This window comes from Canis lupus, chromosome 1 (assembly GCF_003254725.2).
Source record: "Canis lupus dingo isolate Sandy chromosome 1, ASM325472v2, whole genome shotgun sequence".
Classification (NCBI taxonomy): domain Eukaryota; kingdom Metazoa; phylum Chordata; class Mammalia; order Carnivora; family Canidae; genus Canis; species Canis lupus.
The window spans coordinates 116210028-116237341 of record NC_064243.1 but is presented as its reverse complement, the minus strand read 5'-3'; the positions used below and the strand labels follow the sequence as shown (position 1 = coordinate 116237341).

Genomic DNA, 27314 nt, shown 5'->3' with positions numbered 1-27314 from the left:
CCTAAAAAGTGACTCAACTCTCTTGAATATGGTTTGCTATCTTTGGATGAATCAGTTTTACCCTCTTGATTTACTACAGAGTGGAGGGGACATTGTACTCTTGTATTGCACTATTCATTCCTCTAATTCTGTTATTAAAATTTTTTGTCAAATCAGTAGTGTACAGAATATTATGACTACAAAACTGCTCGCTGCTGAGCCAACTCATAGCTCTATTCTATTACAACATTTCATTTTTCCTGGAGCAATTAAGCTTTTTTTCCCCATTTGCTTAGTTGTCGTTGTTTTCCATCTGGTCAAACACATGAATTCATTTTGAGTGTGGAGGCTTCCATTACCATTTTCCCTTTTCCCTGCTCTTACCTGGTCTGGTTACTCTCCGGGCCTACTGCATAGCTTTCCCAAGGCTTCCTTTTTTTGTTTGTTTTCCTGAGATTTTCCTTTACTGTTCTCCTGTGTTCATTCACCTATTTCTTGAATACTACATCTTCCCTCTTTTTTGGTTTATTCTCTTCCATCTGGTGGAACACATCTTCTGGTAGTTTCCTAAGAAATTGTGCTAGAGTCCTTTTATGTCTAGAAATGTCTTTTTTCAATCCTCACAACAGAATGATAGTTTAGTTATAGAATCTAGGTTAGAATTTCTTTTCTCCATCAGCATATTAAAGAATTATTCTTACTATTTCTTGTTTTTAGTAGTCTTCTTGAGAACTTCATTGCATCTCTGATTCATGATGTCTTTTATGTAATTTGCTCCCCTTTGGTACTTTAAATGTCTTCTCTTTATCCCTTATTCCGTAACTTTACTCTTAGCTATTTAGGAAAAGAAGAGAGAGAAAGAGCCTCACATGTGTTGATGACTTATTGTATGGCAAGTATGATGTTAGCCATTTGTATATACTACTTCATTTAATTAGGATATCCCTCTTAGCAGGATTTTGCACCTTCCCAGTTTTATCTGGGGGAAACAGAATGAACATGGAAACATGAGATTCAGTCCTGCTTGTATGTTTACAGTCCTCCACTTGAGTCCCAAACATCCACACCACTCTATATGCTTGCTATTTTTCACTTCTATCTTTATTCCTTTCTTCTTTCTTTCCTTCACAAAAAAACACTTCTTTTTATTAATCAAGTCATATACATGGTTGTTGTTCCAGGAGTCAGTGATGTTCAGTGATGTGTCCATAGACTTCTCTCAGGAGGAGTGGGAATGCCTGAATGATGATCAGAGAGATTTATACAGAGATGTGATGTTGGAGAATTACAGCCACCTGGTTTCAATGGGTAAGGACATCTGTCCATAATAATTCAGATTCTGCCCTCAGAAATCTACTTTCTCCCATGTGAAATGCCTACCTTTCAATAGGTATTTCTACATCCTGTGCTTAGAAGAATGTTTTTTAATATTGTAGCATTAGAAAAAAGAAGCTGCATTGACTTATGGGGGAAGTTTCAAGCCCTCTGTTATGTTTCATAAATCTGATTTACCTTTCTTTGACTCTTTCTTAATGAAGGGACTAAATTTGAATCCTGGGATATTCTCATCATAAACTTATCTCATTACTTCTTTTGTAAGCAGGACATTCTGTTTCTAAACCAGATGTGATCTCCTTCTTGGAGCAGGGGAAGGAGCCCTGGTTGGTTGACAGAGAACTAACAAGAGACCAGTGGCCAGGTAAGTGAGGCGCAGCAGGTAATGACCCTCTTGGTCAGTGGAGAGACTGCACCTTTGAGGTGCTATCTGGGAATCTCCCCTAAAAGCTTTAGGCCCGTTGTACAAAAGTAAGCCTTTTCAGCATGAGCTTTCAAATGACCTTACCTTTTCTCCTTACTTAATATACTCTACCTGCTTTACTCTTCCTACACTTCTTTCCAATTCCTCTTATTCTTGTCCATTTCTAATCAGCCAGTGCCCTCCTCTACCCTCTGTATTGGTATTCCTTTCTATCCATATTTTGGATCAAATTCCTCATCACTTCTCATCCTCTTCTGTATTTAGTCTTAAAAAAAGCATCACTGTCTCCTGAAATACTTTTTTTTTCCTACATTGCCAAAGGCTTCTTTTCTTCAGAGTTTTTTAGGTAAAGTAGCTCATATAATCATTGATTGATTCACACTAATAACAAACATTTACTGATTTTCAAATGTATAAGGTACTCTGCTAGGTACTGCAGAGATTAAAAGAGTAAGCGATTTCAGGGCAGCCCAAGTGGCTCAGCGGTTTAGTGCTGCCTTCAGCCCAGGGTGTGATCCTGGAGATCCAGGATTGAGTCCCATGTCGGGCTCCCTGCATGGAGCCTGCTTCTCCCTCTGCCTGTGTCTCTGCCCGTGTCCCCCCGCCCCCCAACCGCCCCCGTCTCTCATGAATAAATAAATAAAATCTTTAAAAAAAAAAAAAGAAGAAGCAATTTCAGAATATATAGCTTAATGAGGTACTAGAACACATCTATATATAACTTTATTAAAGTAAAACCATCATAAGAGAGGTTAAAATAAGGAGCTCAGAAAAAATGAGGCCTTAGTATATGGAAGAGATAGTGATGTCATAGAGGGAGATTTGAGTGTACCTGTCATTAACTATAGATGGAATGCTGGAAATAAAGGCTCTGTGCCTCCATTAAGAACTTAGAACTGGCCACGATAAACAGAGTTGGTATGAAGGAGTTTAAACAGGACAGTACATTCATTCATTCAGTGTATGTTTATTGAGTACCTATTGTATGCCCAGCACTATTTTCAACACTGACATTATAGCAGCAAACAGAACATGCAGAATCTCTATTCCCAGAGCTCATCCTCCAATGCGGAGAGAAATACTAAAATAAATAAATATATATCATGTAATGGTGAGTGCTGAAAAGAAAAAGAAAATAGAGAGGGGATGGAGGATGCTGTTTTATAGGATGGGGTAAGAGAAACTTTTCCAATTAGGTGACATTTGGGTGGAAACTTGAGATACAGCAGTAAATCATTGTATGTGGTTACTAGAAGGAAGAACGTTCCAGAGGGAGGAAGCCAAACATTCAAGGGCCCTGAAGCAGGTGTGCATCAGCTGTGTTCATGGAGCAGCCAGGAGGCCAGTGCTTTATCCTGGTTGTTTAAGTATTTTCAAGTAAATCCAAGACTTAATGCCATTCCACCTTTGCATAATCACAGTTTATAGTTCTAAAAAATATGGACATGTTTTTCCTTCCATAACTTTAATGCCATTGTCACCCCTAATAAATTTTACAATTTCTTCGTACACTGGATTGTTTTCATGTTGTCATATTGGGTACTAGTGAGAGTGAACATTTTCATCTTAATGGTCCTATTGTCTCTGACTTGTCCACTACTAAATTTTATCCTTTTTATCCATTACTATCCTTATTTTCTCAGTCAATTTTTATGGACTTTAAGAAATAAAAACATCCGTTTACTCATTTCAAGAAGGTGCTTTTACTTTTTAATTTTAATTTGCATTGGCGTCTTCCATATGTATTTTCAATTGTCTGTAGCTCTGTAGTGATTATTGTCATTTCTCATTTTAGAAAAATAACAATCCTCTACAAATTTTATAATACTTGGGGGTTTTTTTGTAAATTTTCAGTAATTTATACGATTTAAATCCATTTTAAGGGTCTTTTGCAGTACGGTATAAATTGAGAATCTAAATCAATTAACCTCCCCCCAACACACACTTTTTAGCACCATATCATCATTTAGCTGATTTCATCATTGTTTTATCTACCTGTTCAGTAGTAAGTTCTGATTTATGCTGGTTTGTATTTCAGGGCCTCTTTTTCTATTTGTTTTATCCATCTGTCCACTTACGCCTACAGAGATAGATATGCCTAGCAGAAGTTAGTATATTGTCATTCTTCTTATTAGAAATTATCACAAATAATGTAACAAAAATGCAGGTGGGCATTCCACCAGTTATGAAATGAAGTTTCATGGAACCCTCACTCAGGTCAAGAACTACAGCACTACCAGCACAGATCTCTTTGTGTCTATAATATCTTTGTATCCTTTCATAGTTTTACTATCTAAGAGTGCCATCCACGATATATAGTTTAGTTTTACTTGAGTTTGAATTTTATATATATGGAATCATACTATATATATATATCCTTTTATGTCTTTTTTGTGGAGCATTTTGCTTTTAAGATTCATACATACTGTTACTTGTAGTTAGACTTGATTCATTCCATTATATGAATATACTGCAGTTTATTTAACAGTTCTGCTATTCATAGACATTTAGGTTGTTTCCAGTTTTTGACAATTATAAACAGCTACTATGAACATTTTCTTGTGTTAGTAGTAGGAGAGAAGGGAGTGGATCAGAAGACATCATGTCTTCAGCTGCCAATTTTTCAACTTTTCTTTAATGCCTATACTAGCTTATAATCTCACCAGCAGTATATGAGAACTTTGATTATTTCATGTTTCCTGTTTAATATATAGTATTGTCACGCTTGGATTTTTTCCAATTGGTGAGCGTATAATATAGTTCAATATGGTTTTAATTTGCATTTCCTTTTTTATTGATGAGTTTAACACATTTCATATCATTATTGGTTTCTTGAAATTCTTCTTTAGTGCATTGCCTATTCAGGTCTTTTTAAAATGTCTTTCTGTTAGATTGTCTCTCTTTCGTAATGACATGTAAAGATTCTTTATATATTTTGCTTATAAGTACATCCAGTTTTCTAAAATTGTCAATTTCTTCTGAAATGTCTTAACCCTCTTTATGGTTTCATTTTGTGAACAGAAGTTCTTATTTTTAATCAAATTTATCAGTCTTTTGTGCTTCACACTCACTGGATCTTATGTAAGAAATTCTTCCTCAGCTTATTTTTGAATCTTATATAAACAGAATCACATTAACCACTTTTTTGTCCACTTTAAGAAGTCTTTGCTCACCATATGACCATGAACAGAACATATTCTCCTATGATTGTTGTTCCTTTATAATCTTTTCCCTTAATGGACTAAAAGTTTTACTATGATGTATTCAAGTTGTTTTTGTTTTTTTTTTTTTGTTTTTTTTTTTACCTATATTCCTCATATTTTTCTTCTGGTAGTATTTTTCAATAGAAAAGCTTTGGCAGCCATCTCTTCTGATGTTACCTGCTACTGTTAACTTTTTTTCTCTTATTATTCTTTTAGACATTAAAACATATAGATCATTGTTAGTATCTTTTTTTTTTCAATTTATACTGCCTTTACATGCAATTCCTTGGCTTATTTTGTATTGTTTCACTAATAAATTCTCTAGCTATGACCATTTGACTCTCCAACCTATCCATTAAGTTTTGTATTTATTTATTTTTTTTAAAGATTTTATTTTATTTACTCATGAGAGATACAGAGCGAGTGAGAGAGAGGCAGAGACACAGGCAGAGGGAGAAGCAGGCTCCATTCAGGGAGCCCGACGTGGGACTCGATCCCGGGTCTCCAGGATCACACTCTGAGCTGCAGGGGGCACTAAACCGCTGCGCCACCGGGGCTGCCCGAGTTTTGTATTTAAAAAAATAAGTATATTTATTTTAAAAAATTCTGTATAGAAAAGGGGCCTTTGGGTAGCAGTCAGTTAGGTATCTGACTCTTGGTTTCATCTGAGGTCATGATCTCTCAGCGTCCTGGATCAAGCCCCATATTGGGCTCTGAGCTCAGTGAAGTTTGCTGAAGTTTCTCTCTCTCTCTCAAATAAATAAATAATCTTAAAAAAATACCATATACACAATAGGCTATATATAACATAATGAACATAAAATTATAAGATAATAATGTATAAATCTCTAGACTTGCATATGCAAGAGATTTGCTAGGAAATATACCTAGGAATGTAATTGTTGGGTCTTGGCATACATACTTACCCAGCTTTACTAGGTAATACCAAACCATTTTCCAAGTGTTTGTATCACTCTTTCCCTGTAATTGATACTGAAAGATTTTTTTCATTTTTTAATCATCTGATGAGTATAAAATCTTATTTCATTTTTTTAAAATAAATTTTCTGGGACACCTGGGTGGCTTAGTGATTGAGCATCTGCCTTTGGCTTAGGTCGTGATACCAGGATTGAGTTCCATATCAGGCTCCCCATAGGGAACCTGCTTCTCCCTTTGCCTCTGTGTGTCTCATGAATAAATAAAATCTTTAAAAAAAAAAAATCTTTTAAAAAATAATAATAAAATAAAAATAAATTAAATTTTCCTGGTTACTATTAAAGATGATTGCCTTTCTTTATTTGGCCATTAGTGTTTCTTCTGTGTGATGCCATTTTGATCATTTTTGTATTAGGCTATTTGTCTTTTTCCTAAGATTGTAGGAATTTCTTACTTTTTTTGTGTATACTATTTTTTTTTAAGATTGATTGATTGATTGATTGATGCATGCTAGACATAGAGAGAGAGGCAGAGACACAGGAGGAGGGAGAAGCAGGCTCCATGTCGGGAGCCCGACACGGGACTCGATCCTGGGACTCCAGGATCACGCCCTGGGCCAAAGGCAGGTCCCAAACCGCTGAGCCACCCAGGGATACCCTGTGGATACTAATTTTTGGTCAATAACATATTTTGTAGAAATCTTTTCCAATTGTAGGTTCTTTATTCACTTTATAATATCTTTTGATGAACAATACAATATGTTAGCATGGTTAAATTATATGATTCTAATATAAGTTATATACAGTTTATAAGACAGTCTAGTTTTTTGCTATATGCTTCCTATCTTTAGGTCTTTTTTTTTAATCCTTTTTTCTCTTCAAAGATTTTATTTTTTAGTAATCTCTATACTCAACATGGGACTCAAATTCACATCCCCTGAGATCAGGAGTCATATGTTCTACTGACTGAGCTAGCCAGGCTCCCCCATATCTTTGAATCTTAAACCCTTTCCTAGCCCAATGTTCCCAATTTTCATTCAAGAATTTTTATGTTTTGACTTATTAAAGCCCTATTAACATACCCATAATTGATTTTTATAGATGGTCTGAGGTAGAGATCAGTTGTAATTTTCTTCCTGTATAAAAATCAAATTATCAAAAAAAAAATCAAATTATCAAGAAAAAAAAAAACATTATCTTTTCCCCATTGGATGAAAAGTCCATTTGCCACTGATCCACCAGGCCACATATTCCTTCTGCATATATTAAAATTCTATGTATATACAGGTCTCTCTTGTCACATTGGCCTTTTTATCTGTCTCTCCTAATTAGTCTTACTTTTATAAAAAGTCCTGATCTCTGACAAGATAGAACCCACTACCTTTTCTTTCAGAAGTGTTTGGTTATACTTTGTCTTCCATGTAAATTTAAAAATTTACATTAAGTAAAGTTTCATTAAAAATTTTTTTGGGGGGGTGGCTGGGTGGCTCAGTCTGTTAAGCATCTGACTTGATTTCGGCTCAGGTCATAATCTCAGAATTGTGAGACTAAGTCCCATTGAGTGTGGAGTTGGCTTAAAATTCTCTCTCCTACTCCTTTTGCCCCTTTCCTCCTCTTAAACAGTTTTCTTTTTCAACATGCATCTATGAATAAAACTTGCAACAGGGATCCCTGGGTGGCGCAGCGGTTTAGCGCCTGCCTTTGGCCCAGGGCGCGATCCTGGAGACCCACGAATCCCACGTCGGGCTCCCGGTGCATGGAGCCTGCTTCTCCCTCTGCCTGTGTCTCTGCCTCATTCTCTCTCTCTCTCTCTGACTATCACAAATAAATAAAAAAAAAAAAAAAAAAAACTTGCAACAAAGTGAATGTAGAGGGAATGTACTTACAACATAATAAAGGCCATATATGACAAACCCATAGCTAACATATTCAACTAAAAGCTTTTTTTCTAAGATGAGTAAGATAAGGATGCCTACCCATGCCACTCTTATTAGCATAGTACCAGAAGTCTTAGAATAATTAGGCAAGAAAAAAGGCATCCAAATTAGAAAGGAAAAAATAAAACTTTCTCTATTTGCAAATGACATGATATTTATATAGAAAACTCTAAAGATGCCACCAAAAAACTGTTAAAATTAATAAATGAATTCAGTGCAGGCCCAGGATACAAAATCAATATACAAAAGAGTCAGTTGCATTTCTTTATGCTAATAATCAACACTCAGAAAGAAATGAAGATAATCCCATGTACAACTACATGAAAAAGAATAAAACACCTAGGAATAAATGTAACTAAAGAGGTGAAAGACCTGTACACTGAAAACTATAAAACATAAAAGATTGAAATGATACAAACAGATATTTGTGTTCATAGAGTCAAAGAATTAATGTTAAAATATCCATATTACCCGAAGCAAGTTGCAGATTCGATGAAATCCCTATCAAAATTCCAATGGCAGTTTTCAGAGAAATAGAACAATCATAAAGTTGTATAGAACCACAAAAGAACCAAATAGCCAAAACAAACTTGAGAAAGAACAAAGCTGGAACCATCACACTTCCTCATTTCAGACTATATTAAAAGCTATCAAAATGAAAACAGTATGGTATTGGTATAAAAACAGACACATCAATCAATGGAACCAAATGGCCCAGAAATAAACCAACATACATATGATTAATTAATTTATGACACAGGAGCCAAGAATATACAGTGTGAAAGGACCTCTTCAATAAATGGTTTTGAGGAAACTGGACAGCAAGAATGAAACTAGACTGTTATCTTACACCATATATAAAAATCAGCTCAAAATGGATTAAGGTCCAGAACATAAGACTAAACCACAAACCTAGAAAGAAATGTAGGCAGTATGCTCCTGCATCCTTGATACCAGTTTTGGCAATGATTTTTTGCATTTGATACCGAAAGCAAAGGCAAGAAAAGTAAAAATAAACTAGTAGGACTACATCAAACCCAAAATCTGCACAGCAAAGGAAATTGTCATTTTGTTGACCTACAAAATGGAAGAAAATATTTGCAGATCATATATCTGATAAGGGGGAAATATCTAAAATACATATACAGAACCCCTAAACTCCATAGCAAAAAACCTAGTTAAGAAATAGAAGATAAAAAAAGAAACTTGGAAATTTTAGAACTAAAAAATATAATGGCAAAATTCTTTTTATAATGGCCAAAGTTTTTAAAACTCACTGGATAAGCTCAATAAAATGGAGGTAATGGAAAAGTTGGTGAATTTGAAGGTAAATCAAAATTAGTTCACATAAAATAATGGAGAGAATAAATATTGAAAACCTGAAAATAGAGTTTCAGAGACACCTGAGACAACAGAGGTTTAACATTTTATCAAAGTCCCAGAAGGCGAAAGTTTGGGACTGAAAAAAGTATTGTAAGAAATGGCTTACCAAATTCAGTGAAAGATATGCCAATTCAAGAAGCTCAAGAATCCCAAACAAGATAAACACAAATCCATACCAGACACATCATAATCAAATTGCTGAAAATGGATGACCAAAAAACAATGAAAGAACCATAGGAAAAATAATGCATTCCTTATAGGGAAACAATTACTTGAATGACTGGGTTTCTCTTATTTTTTGTAAACCATAGAGGCCAGAAGATAGTGGAACAATATTTTATTGTGCTAAAGAATTGTTAATCTAGAATTTCAAATTCCACAAAAATCTATCAGGAATGAAAGTAAAATTAAGAAAAGCAATACTTGGTAACTGAGACCAGAGGATCCCTGTGGGACCAGGCAGTAGTGGGGAGACTGGCCAATGAGAAAGAATTTATACCATCTTAAAGGACTTAAAGTACTTGTTAAGTCTAGGAGACAGCTGTCCTATGAGAATGCAAGCCAGTGTTTCCAGATAGTGTTGTCTTTCAAGGAAGTCAGAAATCCAGATTTTTATCGTAAATCTGATATCTCACGCCTGATAACTAATTCAAAACTTCGGAGAACTGTTGGGGGCAACATCAAACATAAATGCATGAGTAGGATATGTCCTGACTCATCAGGTTTCTACTTCTATGGAGTTTTCTCTTTTTTTGAACCTCAGAAATTCTACCAAGATGGATCTGCTTAAAACTCCATAAATTCTGCTCAACACAGAAGGGAACTCTCTAATTACTAAGCATTTTGTTCATCCCTGGAAATTTGTTTTATTGTTATATCTTCATCACTGCCGAATTATCCTTCCAGAATTCATATTTTATGTTTATTTTCTTTTTTTTTTTTAAGATTTTATTTATAGAACCACAAAAGAACCAAATAGCCAAAACAAACTTGAGAAAGAACAAAGCTGGAACCATCATACTTCCTCATTTCAGACTATATTAAAAGCTATCAAAATGAAAACAGTATGGTATTGGTATAAAAACAGACACATCAATCAATGGAACCAAATGGCCCAGAAATAAACTAACATACATATGATTAATTAATTTATGACACAGGAGCCAAGAATATTCATGAGACACACACACAGAGGCAGAGACACAGGCAGAGGAGGAAGCAGGCTGCATGCAGGGAGCCCAGCGTGGGACTAGATCCCCGGTTTCCAGGATCACACCCTGGGCTGCAGGCAGCACCAAACCGCTGCGCCACCAGGGCTGCCCTATGTTTATTTTCTATATAATATTCCTTCCCCATGACTCCCACCACTTTTTTGTCACCATTTCTGTCCTTCCTCTGAGAATTTTTTTCACGATTTCTAGTTTTAATGATAATTGACTTTTCATGGTGGAATTTTTAGATTAAAATTTAGCACACACCTTCCTTTATCCTCTAAACATAATTATGTCATGACTTCTAAATTATTGTTCAATTCACTTAATGACTATGTAAAACAGCTTTCATTGCTGAGCTCTGTAATCACATTTCACTTGTATGATTTGTTCTTTTCCATGCAATTAATCCTTGTTAAGTTTTTAATTTTAATTCCAGTATTTTCAACATACATGTTATATTATTTGTAAGTGTCTAATATAGTGATCAATAATTAATCCTTGTCTTAATTGAGAATTGCTTAGTTTTCTGAGTAGCTCTCATAAATTTAACTCTTCAGACACATCAGGTAACTGGTTTATTTTTTTTAAGAGATATGTCTCCTCTAACCCTCTGTTCTTCTGCCCTAATTGAGACTGTTACATAGCTATCATCTTAGAATTTCTCTTCATTATCATTGATTCCCTTCACCATGCTCCTTTGAATTTATTTTGATTCTCTTCTGTATTTGGATGCCTCAGATACATTTGTATACCCCAACTCTTGGGTCTCTTGCCTTTCTCTTTCTGGGTTTATTCCTTTGTTATTCTGAGGCACATGTTCCAGAAGCAATCAAGGAAAGTATGCAAGAAAAGTAAATAGAAAGTGTATTTTATGAATCATTCTATGTCTGAAAATGTTTTCACTTCACACTCATTTTTCATTGATATTTGACTGGAAATATAATTTTAGGTTGAAAAACTTAACTTCAAAAATTTGAAGGCATTGCTCTATGGATTTTTAAAATCTAGCATCTAGTGTTGTTGAGAAATCCAAAACACATTCAGGTTCTTAATTCTTTTCTGTGATCTATTTAATCTCTTTGGAAGCTTTTAGAATTTATTCTTTATTTATAATGTCTAATATTTCAAGTTGAGGTATTATGATGTTGATTTTTATTCTTTCATTTGTCTGGACACTGAGACATTTCATTCTGGAAACAAAATATCTGAAATTTCTTGTATTATTTTCTTGATTATTTATTCCCCATTATCTTCTCTGTTCTCTGTATTTTTAACTTTGAATGTTCAGTTTTTCTTTCCAGTGCCTGGCACCATGTCTGACACATAGTATGGGCTCATTAAATTTTTTGAACGATTAAACGCTTATAATTCAGATCTTGAATTTCTTGTCTTAGCTCTAGAATTTTTTCTATTTTTATATTTTTTGTTGTACTTTCTGTGAGATTTTAGTAAGTTCTAATTCTCATTCTTTTAATTTTTAAAAGATTTTATTTATTTACTCATGAGAGACAGAGAGAGGCAGAGACATAGGCAGAGGGAGAAGAACGCTCCCTGTGGGGAACCTGATGTGGGACTCAATCCCAGGACCCCAGGATCAGGACCTGAGCCAAAGGCAGATGCTTAACCACTGAGCCACTCATGTCCCTCATTAATTTTTGTAAAGGATGTTTTTCTCTGAATATTTTTTCTGACATTATTCTTTTATGAGATTATATATTTTAGAAGCATTCTTCTGAATTTTAAATTTTTTCTCCATTGTCTCTCTTTCCTGAGTTTTTCCCTTTGTTCATTTTAATCTCATGTTTAAGATTGTTCATTTTAATCTCTCATGTTAAGATTTTCCTGAAATTGCTAGTTATTCAAGGTTTTCTGCTCATATAAAACTGTGGTAGTAAAAAGCTGATCTGAGCTTATTTGTATCCAAGGATGTGCAGATTTATTGGTGGTAGTCACTGTAGAGTGATCTACCTAGAAGAATTCTTTGACTGACATCACCTATCTGATCTTTTCTCTTGGGCTGGTTTTCTCTGGAATGGAATCCTGTACTTTCTTTCCTGGGAATCAATAAAATGAGCTTGGCTGCCAGATTCTGACAGTTTGCTGAGGATATCAGCTGGGGAATCAGCCTGCTCTATGGGGTAGGTTTGAGAACCTGAGGTCTGTCTGTTTCTTAAAGATTTTCAATTGATCTTCCTTTTTGCAGCCCCTCATATACCCTGCTTTCAAAGGTACCTGTTGATTGCAATTTTTGGAAATAACTGAATTGTGCAGTGGGACCAATATGCAACCTAGGTTTCAGAGTGTTCATGGTTAACACATTATTACCATTACTTCTACTGTAGTTTCCAAAATTTTGTTGCTGCTTTTTCCTCTTCTATTTTTTGTCCCTGTGGAGTTTCTTCTTTCGTTTAATCTCGTCACTATCACTTTAGTGGGGCTTCTTGAAGGAACAATAGTAAATGTGTATATTCACTGTGTGAATTTTTTAAGACTTCTTTTATTAAGGACTATATATTCAAATACTTGTTAATCGAGTCAGTTAATAAATATTTGTTGATCTTCCAGTATGTAACAGATACTGTGCTTAAAGTTGGATACACGTTGATGAAAACAATAGACATTTTACTTTTAAAATGAAGTAAACACGAAGACCTTAACACCTATTCAGGGAAAATGATATTAAGCGAACAAATAAATATGTAATTATGAATTGTGAAGATACTGATAAGGAAAAGAAGAGAGTGCTAAAAGTGTAATTAATTACAAAGAGGGTATAATCTGGTCATGGGATCAGAGAAGGCCTGAAAAAGTATGACCTTTAGAGATTTAGAAAATGGGCAATAGTTATCAAGGCCAAGAGTGGAAAATCCATCTACTAGACACAAAGAAAAATTTCTGAGAAGACCTGAAGAGGAATTAAAACCTGGGAGCATTTGAAGAACTGCAAAATAGGGCAGTGTGGATAGAGCTTAGTAACCAAAAGGGAGCATAGCTTGAGATTTGTTGGAAGAGGCAGGCAGCAACTAGATCATTCAGAGCTTTGTAGACCATGTTCAGCAGATTGGCTTTTATTGTAAGAGAAACATCATAAGGGATGGATTCCGGATTGCAAACCTGAAGCAGGGAACCTAGGGAAAGAAAGAGGTTGCCCTGATAGTTCAAGAGATGTATTAGATATTGTATTTAAGATAGGAAGAGTTTCAAGATATATTTAGAACCAATATTAGGCAGTATTTGCTGACTAATTATATGAGAGAAAAGATGGTATTAGAATTTCACTTTTTTGGTTTGATGCTTACCCACCATAGTGTGGTCTTCAAAACACTTCACTTGCAAAAACAAAACAAAACAAAACAAACAAACAAAAAAAGCACTTCACTTGCCTAGTAGCCTCATTTTTGTGTAGAAATTCTTTTGAACTATCTCTAAAATACTAAGCACTTACTTTATGCCAAATACTTTTTATATATTCTTTATAATCCTTATAATAAGTGTTACTACTTCTATTGTATAAACAGAGAATTGAGAACTTAGGAAAATGAACTACTTTGGCCAAGAAAACAAAGCTTATAATTAACTTGAGTGTGAGTTCAAAATTGACTGAATCTGGTAATTCTGAGTTTTCAGTACAAAACACTGCCTTTATATTCTCTTCTTTCTCTTTAAGCCTACAAATGCCCTTCCTATCAGTTCTTCATCACTGTCATAGTGCTTATGTGCTTAAGTCCTCTTCTCTTCTAAGATCAGCATCACAGAATTCCAAGCCAAAAAGTATTTTCATCAACCCCCAGATATATTCCATATTTAGTCACAAAAGAATCCTCACTATCTACCACTCATACTAGATTCATTCATTTTCCCATCTGGATTGCTACCCTCTATTTCTTTATCATTTGTTAAAGAGACGCTGGGCCTCCATTTACAAAATCTAGACCAGTACTGTCCAATAGAACTTTCAGTGATAATGGAAATGTCCTATGTTTGTCATTTCCAAAATGGTAGTCACTAGCCACAATTGGCTATTGAACACTGGAAATGTGGACAGTGCCACTGAGGAATTAAATTTGTTTTTTTAATTTAATTTTAATTATGTTAAATTTAAATATACATATATGCTCATGGCTACTGTAATGGACAACATAGATCTAACCAGGGGCTGGCAACATTTTCCTAAAGGACCAAATAATAAATATTTTAAGTTTGTGGTCATTGTGGTCTCTGTTACAACTACTCACTTCTGCCATTATAGTATAAAAGCAATTATACACAATACATAAACAAATAAATGTAGCTATGTTCCAGTAAATCTTTACTTATAAAAATTGGTACAGTGCTGCAGGCCATAGTTTGCCAATCCCTGGAATTTTTTCTTAGACATACTCATTTAATCCTGATAATAACTCTGTTTGGGTATGATCATTTCCCTTGTTTTACAGTTCATGCTGGGGGATGCTCCTATAGGTGTGTGTGCATATGCTGTGAGATTTTTTTGTGAGTATTTATGATTAGAGTCATTTTGTATCAAGGGAGATGAGACTAAGTCATCCTTATGTTCAGCAAACTCCCCTAAGTAATTCTGATCAGTAGCAATGTTTGGAAACCAATGACGTACTTACTGCTCTCATCTTACTATATAATCCATCCTGACTCTCTTGTTGTCTGTTTTTTTAAAGTTCAGCTTAATTCTCCCATTTTAACTGAAGTTTTATTTTTCCCAAACAAGAAAAATGTGAGTGATTACTTTCATATTTTCTTTCAGTCCTGGAATCAAGATGTGAGACCAAGAAATTATTTCTGAAGAAGGAAATTTATGAAATAGAGTCAGCGCAGTGGGAGATAATGGAAAGACTTACAAGACATGACCTTCAGTGCTCTAGTTTCAGAGATGATTGGGAATGTAATGGCCAGTTTGAGAAACAACATGACTCTCAGGAGGGACACTTCAGTCAACTGATATTCACCCATGAAGGCATGTCCACTTTCAGTCAGCATCCATCCTTTACTTTACAGCAAATCATTAATAATAAAGAGAAATACTGTACAACTAAGGAATATAGGAAAACCTTTAGACATGACTCACAAATTAATACACATCAGATAATTCATACCATTGAGAAACCCTATGAATGTAAGGAATGTGGAAAGGCCTTTAGACATCCTTCAAGACTCAGTCATCATCAGAAAATTCATACTGGCAAGAAGCCCTTTGAATGTAAGGAATGTGGGAAAACTTTTATTTGTGGTTCAGACCTTACTCGACATCACAGAATTCACACTGGTGAGAAACCCTATGAATGTAAGGAATGTGGAAAGGCCTTTAGTAGTGGTTCAAACTTCACACGACATCAGAGAATTCACACTGGTGAAAAGCCCTATGAATGTAAAGAATGTGGGAAGGCTTTTAGTAGTGGCTCAAACTTTACTCAACACCAGAGAATTCATACAGGGGAGAAACCCTATGAATGTAAGGAATGTGGCAATGCCTTTAGTCAGAGTTCACAACTTATTAAACATCAGAGAATACATACAGGTGAGAAACCCTATGAATGTAAGGAATGTGAAAAGGCTTTTCGTTCTGGTTCAGACCTTACTCGACATCAGAGAATTCATACTGGTGAGAAGCCCTATGAATGTAAGATATGTGGGAAAGCCTATTCTCAGAGTTCACAACTTATTAGTCATCATAGAATTCATACTGGTGAGAAACCCTATGAATACAGAGAATGTGGAAAGACCTTTAATTATGGCTCACAACTTATTCAACATCAAAATTTGTACTGGTGATAAACCATAGAATATATGAGATCTGGGGGAAGGCTTTTAATTACAGCTCAAAACTATTCAACATAAAAAAAAAACTATTCAACATTAGGGAATTTATCTTGATAATAATCCCTTTAAATAGAATAATGTAGGAACATCTTATTTGTTGACTCCAGCTTATTCAGCCTGGGAAAAATCATGTAGGAGAAACACCCTACAAGTAGAATATATTTTAGAAGCCCATTAATAAAAACGTATTTTTCTTTTGACATCAGATAATACAAGCTAGCAAATACTGAAAGTCACAGCACTTTTGACACCTTTTTAACCTTATTTTAAACCTCAGGATTCATGCTGAAATAACCTAATTTTCATTTCCCCTAATTTGTATATAGTTGCTATATTTTTAATGTTTTAACCCATCTTAAGTTTATGTGACTGTAAAGACCATCTCTTTACATCACGTTCTGTAAAACACTTTTAATATCTGAAAGAAGTGACTTCTTTATTCAAAGATGGCTTATTTTTGTTATTTACAAAACTTAGGCTTTCTTGTAAAAACATTGATAACAACGTTCCACACAGTAACTAGAGATCCTTTCATAGCTTCCTGGTATTTCCTTATGTTGCTGTGATATCATTTTATCAAAATCTTATTGATAGACATTGTAGTTTCCCAGAGTTTTTGCCATTATACACAGTGCCCTAATGGAAATTCTCCCTAAGCATATCTTTGTATCATGTATTTTAATTGCAGAAATAATGCATGAACATATTTTCCTTTTAAAAGATTTAAACATTGCAAAAAAAGGCAAACATACCCTTTGACTACCATCCTTGTATCCATTTCCCTTTTTGAAGGATAGTCATTATCTGTTTAGTATTTATCCTTCCTGAGCATTTTTCTGTGTTTTTATACATATTTGTCTCAGTAGAAATTATAAAATGGGGATAATTATAATACCTACCTCAAAATTTTGTGTGAGGATCAAATTAAGATACATAAAGTGCTTAGAATTGTGCCTGTCATATAATAAATACTCAGTGAATGTTGGTCCTTATTTTACTCCTTGTTATTAGTATTTGTTGAAAAACAACAGTTTCTGCAGAACTTGCTGAACACCAAGCAGGACATGTAATTGAAGAAAGACACACACACTCAGTAATGAATTCAGAAAATTTTCCATTATCACTTATTTCCTACGGAACGTGAAATAATCCTAGGTGTTAGTGGGGATAGTAATGTATGGCATGTGTGGGAAAGACTTTACTCAGACTGGCATCCTTTTTACTATATAATATAATACCTAATATCAAAACAAACAATATAGACAAACATTGTGACACTGATGAAAAAGTGTGGAAAGACAAATAGAATTATGTTTTAAAAATGGATATGCAATGAAACCATATAGTTACTGATTTAAAATGTTAGGGGTGCATTGCTGGCTTAATTAGTGGAGTATGGAACTCTATATCAAGTTTGAGTTTGAGCTCCAAGTTGGGTGTAGAGATTACTGGAAAATAAAATCTTTAAAAAAAATTTAAAGACACCTGGTTGGCTCAGTGGTTGAGCATCTGCCTTCGACTCAGGGCATGATCCTCATGAGGAGCCTGCATCTCCCTCTGCCTATGTCTGCCTCTTTCTGTGTCTCTCATGAATAAATAAATACTTTTTAAAAATAAAATGTTAAATACAATGCTGCTTCCTGGTAGATTTGAAAACCTAAAAATCATTTTTAGAAACATAAAAATTACAGTATTGACTCAAAGAACTCTAAAAAGACTTATAAAAACACAGAAAATGAGAAATTTAGTGTAATACAATAACATTACTACTGACAAAGCACCAAACCAAATTTATTTTTAAAGCAAAACATTATCAAGTATTTGTTTTTTTCTGTTTTGTTTTGTTTTAGAGAGAACATCTCAAACAGGCTCCATACCCAGCTCAAACTCAACTGGGACTCCATCACAACCCTGAGACCATGACCCAAGCTGAAAACTAGAGTTGGACACTTAACTGACTGAGCCACCTGGGTGCTCCTAAAACATTATTGTTTAAGGAACTATTTGTTATACAGTTAGACATCTCATAACATACTCAAATATAACTTGATGTTAGAATAATCTTAGGACACCCAAAAAGGGAAGCTATTTTTTAATATCATCCATGAAGATATATGCAAGCATACTGAAGAAACTAGCAAACTGTAGGTACTATTAATAATAGAAATGAAAAAAAAATAATAGAAATGAAACTGGTTGAGCCAGTACCTAAGTGAATACCCAGTGCCCTGTTCCAGATAACTGATGTAAGGAAATGAAGGCCCCATTTTGCCAGCTCTTCTGATTTTGGAGGGAGAAACCAGATTTTGTGTGTGTGATAGCTTTTTTTTTTTTTTTTTTTTTTTTTTAAGATTTTATGTATTCATTTATGAGAGACACGGGGCGGGGGGCGGGGGTTGCAGAGACACAGGCAGACGGAGAAGCAGGCTCCATGCAGGTAGCCTGACCTGGGACTCGATCCCTGGTCTCCAGGATCAGGCCCTGGGCTGAAGGTGGCGCTAAACCACTGAGCCACCCAAGCTGCCCAGCTCTTGATTATTAAATGGTAGCTCAGATTTTTAAAGACCCCCTGAAGACCAAAGGAGATATGTCAACTGTACAAACAGCCTGTGACTTACTTTTGCCCTGGAGACTAAAGCAGTGAATGTGAGAAGGCTTGCAGGAAGAGGTTTTATTTTTTTATTTTTAAAAAGACTATATTTATTTGAGAGCACAAGCAGGGAGCCCAATTTGGGACTGGATCCCAGGGCCTTTGGATCATGACCAGAGCCAAAGGCAGATGCCTGACCAACTGCCTAACCAGGTGCTCCATCGGAGGAGTTTTTAATAGTGCAAATTCCTTGGTCCCAAGCAAATTTAGGGTTGCAAATGAATGGTACAACACAAAAGAATTTATTTTGTTAGAATTTCTTAGTTGTGAATGGGTTTAGATTAAGATATTTCCAGAGATGAAGTAACTAAGCTCCCAAGTGTAAGGATTTTTTGAAGGACTTGACCTAGCCCCAATATTTTAGAATTCTTTATTCTAAACATCATACTAAGATTAAAAATTCGTTATATTTTGTATCTTGCATATCCCATTGTTGAGCTATATACACACTGAAATTTTCAAAAATAGTTAACCTGTGAAGAGGAAAACTAACCCGACCATCACAATTTTGAACTAGCACCAAATATGTTCCTGGCATTATGTATTGTGTTCTAGATGAAAGGTTAGCAGACTTCCCATTAAGGGCCAGGTAGTAAATATTTTAGCCCTGTGAGCCATACTATATTTTAGTAGTTTGCAACTACTCAACTCTGTCATAACTCCTAGATTAAGCATTCTGAAGTTAAGAAAAGGTCCCACATCTTAGCTTTGTTTAGGTTAGATTAGTTTTGAAATAGATCTTTTCTATGCCTCAGTTTTCATGCTTAGCAACCAAATTCCTGCATTGGATGGATACCAGTCTTGGAAGGAAAATCTCCTATATCCATATTTACGGGTCTGTCCTTCCATTCCTCCAACCCTCACTCCCCACTTCCTTTTTCTTAGATCCTATGTTAGAGGGTTAAAAAAACAAAACATTGAGTTATTTGTTACAGGCATATGCCTGTGAAGTATTTTATGATCAATTTTTAAAAAGTGGAGTCGGGTGCATGATGGCTCAGGCAGATGAGCGTCTAACTCTTGATTTCAGCTCAGGTTATGATCTCAGGGTTGTGAGATCAAGCCCTGCAGCCAGCTCCACAATCAGCACAGAATCTACCTGGGATTCTCTCTCCCTTTGCCCTTCCTCCACCCCCTACTTTCATGTGGGTGCTCTCTGTCTATAAAATAAATTAATTTTTTAAAAAAGTGGAAGTGAGCAAAATGTCTGCAAATGGGAGAATTAGTAAAAACAGGTATTAGTAAAAACAGGTATTTCACATATTTTCCATTACTATCAAAATGAGGACTGCTAAATAAAATTTTATATTCTTTTATGACCCAGTTTTAAGTCATTGAGTTCCTCATCAAAAATTAGAGGTAATGCATTTGCACCCAAAGCAATGAAGCAATACCAATAAAAAAATCAGTCTTTCGTTATTCCTCACTCTCTTAGCCTGTCCATTTCCTTCTGAGTAATGTTTGAACCTTATGTATATCCTCCATATGGTTCTTTATGCTTAAATATTAACACTTTTAGTATTTATCTAAAAAATCGATGATACCCTTTGTAATGTGTTTTTTAAATTCAACTACATTTTGAATTTCCCTAGTCAGTAAATAATGATTTAGTTTTTTAAATGGTTACATTATATTTCATACCCAAGTGTGCTTCTATCAATACCTAATCAACTATTCCTCCACTGTGATATTTCAGACTATTTCCTCTCTTCCATTTAAAACTAGTGCTTCAATAAACATTCTTATTTTATATTCTTGTCTATTTCATTTCTATAAAATTAGTTTCCAATATTTTCTGTTTCGTAGGATGGTATTGCTTATAGAAACTTTCAGAGGGAAGAGGATAAAGGAATAGAGTGCAGTTTTTCATATATGTGGGTGTGTATACACCCACACAGATTTTAACAATACACCTGGAATTCATCATTATATATGGTGTAATAATATAGGACGTCAGCTCTATTTCCATTCAGAAATAAACCCAATTATGCCAGAAACAACTATTGAACTATTCCTCTTTCTCCTACTAGATTAAAATACTTTTATTATATATTAAATGCTCATTTCTCAGATCTATTTCTGTACTCTGTTTTCCAGCAATCTGTGACTTAAACTTTCTTTAGTAACTTATTACTTGGAAATAGAGATATGTATATTCTTTTTTTTAAGATTTTATTTACTCATGAGAAACACAGAGAGGAGAGAGAGAGAGGCAGAGACACAGGCAGAGGGAGAAGCAGGCTCCATGCAGGGAGCCTGACATGGGACTCGATCCCCGGTCTCCAGGATCACGCCCTGGGCTGAAGGCAGCGCTAAACTACTGAGCCACCCGGGCTGCCCGAGATTTGTATATTCTTAACATAATTTTTACTTGAAAATAAAGACAAATGCTTCTTTATTAAAATTAATTATTTTACCCAGTTCCAATGAAAAATGATTTGGGATTGCTTTTTTTTTTTTTTTTTTTAAGATTCTGTCCATCCATTTGAGGGAGAGAGAGAAAGTGTGAGAGAGAACATGAGGAGAGGGAGAGAGGGAGGTGGAGAGGGAGAGGCAGACTCCCTGCTGAGCCGGGATCGTGGTGTGGGGCTCCATCCAGGACCCTGGGATCACGAGCCAAGCCTAAGGCAGACATCTACCCAACTGAGCTACCCAGGTGCCTCTGGGATTATATTTTGAATTTTATTCGATTTAAATATTACTTAAAAATGAATTCACATTGAATTGAACTTCAGTGAATATTAATACACATGTTTCAAATGTTTTTGACAACTTTTCATCTTTCTGATATCTGTATGATATAGTGCTTCATAATACTTAAGATATGCTAGTAATATTTGAAAACTTAGTATCTTTTATTAGGGTATTGATTATGATAGACTCTTTTGATCTTTATAATCTGTGGATAAAGTTATATCTATCTCACAGTATTTATACCTATTTCACTTTTTTTTTATGTTGTAGACATGAGAACAGTGGCAAGACTTTTTTTTTTTAAACCACAATTCCTGCATTTTAACAGACTGAAGGGTTGGATTTTCAGGATAATTTCTGTTTTCTGTTTTCATCTCTTATTTGTGTGTTGTAAGAGAAATGATTTATTTCTTTGGTGAAATGTGTTAAAATACATAAATCACCTCCCTTTATGTGACTGAATTTCTCATGTTCCTTGGGGCAGGCTATGATTCTCTATACCTACTCTGCAGGCCCATTCCTCTGCTTGTTATGTCTCCCAATTTCTAGAGTTTAAGTGAAGTATTAAGTTATACATTTTAACTCCAGATTGAAGCTGCCTTTTTCAATAAGGTATTACCAACAAAAATAGTCTATTTCTCAATTAGTCCAGAAATCAGGAAGAGTTATGATTAATTATCACCCACAGTAATTTCTACTATAGCCATCTTTGTTTTATTTCCCATTTTAATGGAAACATATTGGTTACAGTCAATGTTCTATCTTTTTAAAATTTGAGTAGATAAGAAATTCAAAGAATACTGAGTTGTTCATAGAAAATCTTAGTATGCTAAGGAACAAAGATGCAGAGCCCAAAACAAGGCTGCATGTGATGACACAGAACTTGTGAGGTCTCTACTGCTGCTGCTGCCACTACTGGACCGAATCCCCAGCTTACACTACTAACAACATGGGTGGTAGACTCTAGATGTTTCTGCTACTGCCACCTGTGTACATGGGGTTACCCATTGCCCAGGTGGAATTTCCCATCCTTGTTACTTTGTATTGTCACCTTGCTGTTCTGATATGGGTGCGTTTGAGTGCCAAAGCCCAGGTTCCATTCTTGTACCTTAGCTGCTGAAGAGACAGATGCATTTTCAGTTTAATGAGAATCAACCTCGGCTTCTTAAAGATGGGTATTAACCGTAATAGCAGAAGCACATAAATACTGCATAGCCAAATGAGTGACCGATATTCACAAGATGGCATCCCACCAATATACATCATTCTTCCCATAACTAAAAATTAAAACCTCATCTAAAAAGTTTCTCATTTATTCATGAACTGTTTCTCATTCAACCAAAATTGAGTTGGGTGATGTTTATACCTACTCTGTCTGTCAGAATCCTGTGTGGACATTCTATGACTTTTTGTCTAAGTTGTAACAAGCTACATAAAAGGGGAAAAAGAAATGTAATAATAATATATAACTATATATAAATTAGGTAGATGTTCCAGTCTTCCTTTCTATCAATAATAGTTGTGACACATTCCCTTTTAATTACCAAACCGCGAAGTTTTTATGGGTAAAGTTACCCAAACCTTCTTCATAAAAGATCAGAATCTTTGTTGGTTAGCTTTCTTTCAGGTTTTTTTGTTTGGGGTTTTTTGTCTGTTTCTTGTTTGTTTTTACAACTGGAAATGATAGGGATAAGACCCAAGGAAATCTTTGAATTCTATCCATGTTTCATTTGGAAATTTCACATCCCACAAGAGCCAGGATCAATCCAGCCCAGCAAACACTAATCTATTTCTCCCTTATTATCATCCCAGCCTTTGATCTGTTGCCATGGTCATGAGAAACTCCAAATAGCGAAGTTATAGTCTCACTTTACATTTTTTTTTTTATTTATGATAGTCACAGAGAGAGAGAGAGAGAGGCAGAGACACAGGCAGAGGGAGAAGCAGGCTCCATGCACCGGGAGCCCGACGTGGGACTCGATCCTGGGTCCCCAGGATCGCGCCCTGGGCCAAAGGCAGGCACCAAACCGCTGGCCACCCAGGGATCCCTCACTTTACATTTTATTGGAATCACTGCTGTGTCTACTGATGAATGTATTCCTTCATTTATCCTCTACATTATTATTTTTTTTTTAAAGATTTTATTTATTTATTCATGACAGTCACACAGAGAGAGAGAGAGAGAGAGGCAGAGACATAGGCAGAGGGAGAAGCAGGCTCCATGCAGGGAACCCGACGTGGGATTCGATCCCGGGTCTCCAGGATCGCGCCCTGGGCCAAAGGCAGGCGCCAAACCGCTGCGCCACCCAGGGATCCCTCCTCTACATTATTCTTAATCAAAGTTTCAAAATTTGGTAATGTTCTTGATACTTAGGTTTGACTTTATAATCGTCCTTTCAGAGTATGCTGAAAATTTTTTTTATGGTTTATGGTTTCAATATAAGGGGAGAAGAACATGAAAAAAATTAACTACTTCAGACAAGGTAATTATAAGAGCCTCAAACAAGGCACCTCTAATAATACATGTTGTCTTAAAGTTTCCGTTGTGTGCTAGTAGTACAATTACAATGAACATTCTTGTTTATTGTCAACATGATGTAGTTTTACCATCTTCAATTTCAACCTTTTTGTATCCGTAAGTTATAGATGTGTTTTAAAAACACAATATAATTTTTTAATCCAACCTGACAATGTCTTTGTCTTTTAAATAGAGTGCTAGGTCCATTTGTAGTCTGTAATTACTAATATATTTGACTTTAAATATACCATCTTAAATAAATAAATAAATAAATAAATAAATAAATAAATAAATAAATAAACCATCTTGGGCAGCCCCGGTGGCTCGGCGGTTTAGCGCCACCTTAGGTCTGGGGTGTGATCCTGGAGACCTGGGATCCAGTCCCCGGTCGGGCTCCCTGCATGGAGCCTGCTTTCTCTCTCTCTCATTCTGTGACTCTCATGAATAAATAATTAAAATCTTTAAATAAATAAATAAACAATCTTAATTTGTGCTTTTCAGGTTATCTTGCCAGTTCTATATTCGTTTCTTCCTTGTTTTATTCAGGATTTTTGAAAATTACCATTTTGTTTTTTACCTCTACTAGCTTAGAAATTCCATAATTTTTAAGCTTTTCTAAAGGCTACCTCAGAAAAACTGTGCATACTAAAACCTATTAAGTTCCAAAACAGTTCATATCTTTACTCATCCCGGTACCACTAGAAAGTATTTAGGGTACTTTAGCTACATTTTTCCATCCACCTCCCAATGTAAATTATTGTTCTCTTATATTTTTATTATCTTTTTTTAAACCAGAAGGACATTACTGTTTTACATAGTCAATGTTCTTTTACATTTTCCCCCATAGTTCCTATATTGTTTTCTATTCCTTTGTCTCTCTGTGATAGATTCTGGGCAATTTATTTTGATCTGTCTTTCAGTCACAGAGTCACCATACAGGTAATGCATTGTTTTGTTTTGCTTTGTTTTTCCCTCACTTGCTTATGTTTGGGGGTTTATCTGTATTAATTTGCTGGGAGTGTCATAACAAACTACCACAGACTTGATGCCCTAAGCAACAGAAATTTGTTTTCTCACAGTTCTGGAGTCTATTAGCCCAAGATCAAGATGTCAACCTGTATTTTCCTGAGGCCTCCCCTCCTTGTCTTGCAGATGGCCACCATCTCACTATATCCTCACATGGCTTTTCCTCCATGCCAGCACATCCCTAGTTTGTCACAGTAAATTGGAATTTCCTTTTCTTATGAGGACACCAGTCAGTTTGGATTAGATGCCACCCTTGTTCTAATTTAATCACCTCTTTAAAGGCCACATCTCCATACATTGTGACATTCTGAGGGACTGGGGGTGAGGGTTTCAACATAAAAATTTTCAGCCCATAAAATTGTCTCATCTAGTTTTGCTTATGTGTTGTTAACAGGGTTTTGGTTTTGCTGTCTGATTGCTCTATTTTATGATTCAAAATTTGTGTTGCTACCACCACTACTTTTCTAGAATCTTTGTTAACCAGCATTAGAGGTAAAATTTACATCCAATAAAATTCACAAATTTCAAGTGTATGATTTAATGAGTTTTGATAAATGTATACAATCATGTAATTGTTATCACAATCATGATATAGAACGTTTCCAACACTTCCAATAGTTCCTTCATGCCATTTTGTAGTCAATCCTCTCTGTCAATCCTTGGTAGCCACTGACCTACTTTCTGTCCACAATAGTTTCACCTTTACTAGAATTTCATATAGAAGGAATTATATAGTATGTAATCTTTTATGTAAATCTTCTTACATTATTACATAATTATATAATTCTTAATTCTTTTGAGATTCACTCATGTTGTTCTGTGTATTAGAAGCTTACTCTTGGGATCCCTGGGTGGTGCAGCGGTTTGGCGCCTGCCTTTGGCCCAGGGCACGATCCTGGAGACCCAGGATCCAATCCCACGTCGGGCACCCGGTGCATGGAGCCTGCTTCTCCCTCTGCCTGTGTCTCTGCCTCTCTCTCTCTCTCTCTGTGTGACTATCATAAATAATAAATAAAAATTAAAAAAAAGAAGCTTACTCTTTTTTTCTTAATATTGCATTATATGGATATACTTTCATTTGTCTAATCTGTTCTCCAGTTAGACATTGGTGGTTTCTAGTTTTTTGTGCAGTGTGAATAAAGCTACTATGCACATTCAACTACAACTTTTTGTTTAAGCAGGTATTGAATTCTCTTGGGTAAATATTTAGAAGAGTCACATCTGAGTTATTCACTGAGTATATATTTAACTTTATAAGAAACTGCTGTTGGGGCACCTGGATGGCTCAGTCTGTTAAGCGTCTGCCTTCGGCTCAGGTCATGATCCTGGAGTCCTGAGATTGAGCCCTTTGTTATTGGGCTCTCTGCTCACCAGAGTCTGCTTCTTCCTCTCCCTCTACCCCTCTCACCTGCTCATGCTCTCTCTTTCTTGGTCTCTCTCAAATAAATAATAATAAATAAATAAATAATAAATAAATAAATAAATAAGTAAGTAAGTAAGTAAGTAAGTAAGTAAGTAAGTAAGTAAATAAAATCTTGTTTTAAAAAAGGAATTCAAGGGCAGCCCGGGTGGCTCAGCGGTTTAGCGCCACCTTCAGCGCAGGGCGTGATCCTGGAGACCCGGGATTGAGTCCCACGTCGGGCTCCCTGCATGGAGCCTGCTTCTCCCTCTGCCTGTGTCTCTGCCTCTCTCTCTCTCTCTGTGTCTCTCATGAATAAATAAATAAAATCTTTAAAAATAAATAAAAATAAATAAATAAAGGAATTCAAAAAAATAAAATAAAATAAAATAAAATAAAATAGGGAACCCTGGGTGGCGCAGCGGTTTAGCGCCTGCCTTTGGCCCAGGGCGCAATCCTGGAGACCCGGGATCGAATCCCACGTCGGGCTCCCGGTGCATGGAGCCTGCTTCTCCCTCTGCCTATGTCTCTGCCTCTCTCTCTCTCTGTGTGACTATCATAAATAAATAAAAATTTAAAAAAAATAAATAAAATAAAATAAAAAAGGAATTCAAGGTTGACAAATGAATAAAAAAAGATGCTCAAGTTATAAGTTTTAGTTATATATCAATTATAACAGAAAAATGGGGGACGCCTGGGTGGCTCAGTGGTTGGGCATCTGCCTTTGGCTCAGGTTGTGATCCCGAGGTCCTAGGATTGAGTCCATGAATAAATAAATATTTTTT

The 27314-nt window shown here is 35.5% G+C and overlaps 2 protein-coding genes across 8 annotated transcripts in view; both read left to right on the top strand.

Annotated features, from left to right (window-relative positions):
* The window catches only part of ZNF566 (zinc finger protein 566), a 32152-nt gene extending 11508 nt beyond the window's left edge, over positions 1 to 20644 (top strand). Inside the window, exons 1-4 of one of the 6 annotated variants that reach the window (XM_049110371.1) lie at positions 1254 to 1287; positions 1604 to 1678; positions 14847 to 14901; positions 15170 to 20644. In XM_049110371.1, coding sequence (XP_048966328.1) covers positions 14850 to 14901; positions 15170 to 16194 — 1077 coding nt within the window. In that variant the 5' untranslated portion in view covers positions 1254 to 1287; positions 1604 to 1678; positions 14847 to 14849 and the 3' untranslated portion in view covers positions 16195 to 20644. Of the gene's footprint in view, positions 1 to 1160; positions 1288 to 1579; positions 1679 to 14846; positions 14902 to 15169 lie in introns of those variants that run through there. The other 5 variants (XM_049110360.1, XM_035703976.2, XM_035703967.2 and 2 more) reach the window with 5 other exon arrangements.
* Positions 1 to 27314, top strand: part of ZFP82 (ZFP82 zinc finger protein) — an 84113-nt gene that overhangs the window by 11674 nt on the left and 45125 nt on the right. The gene's annotated exons all lie outside the window — the stretch shown is intronic.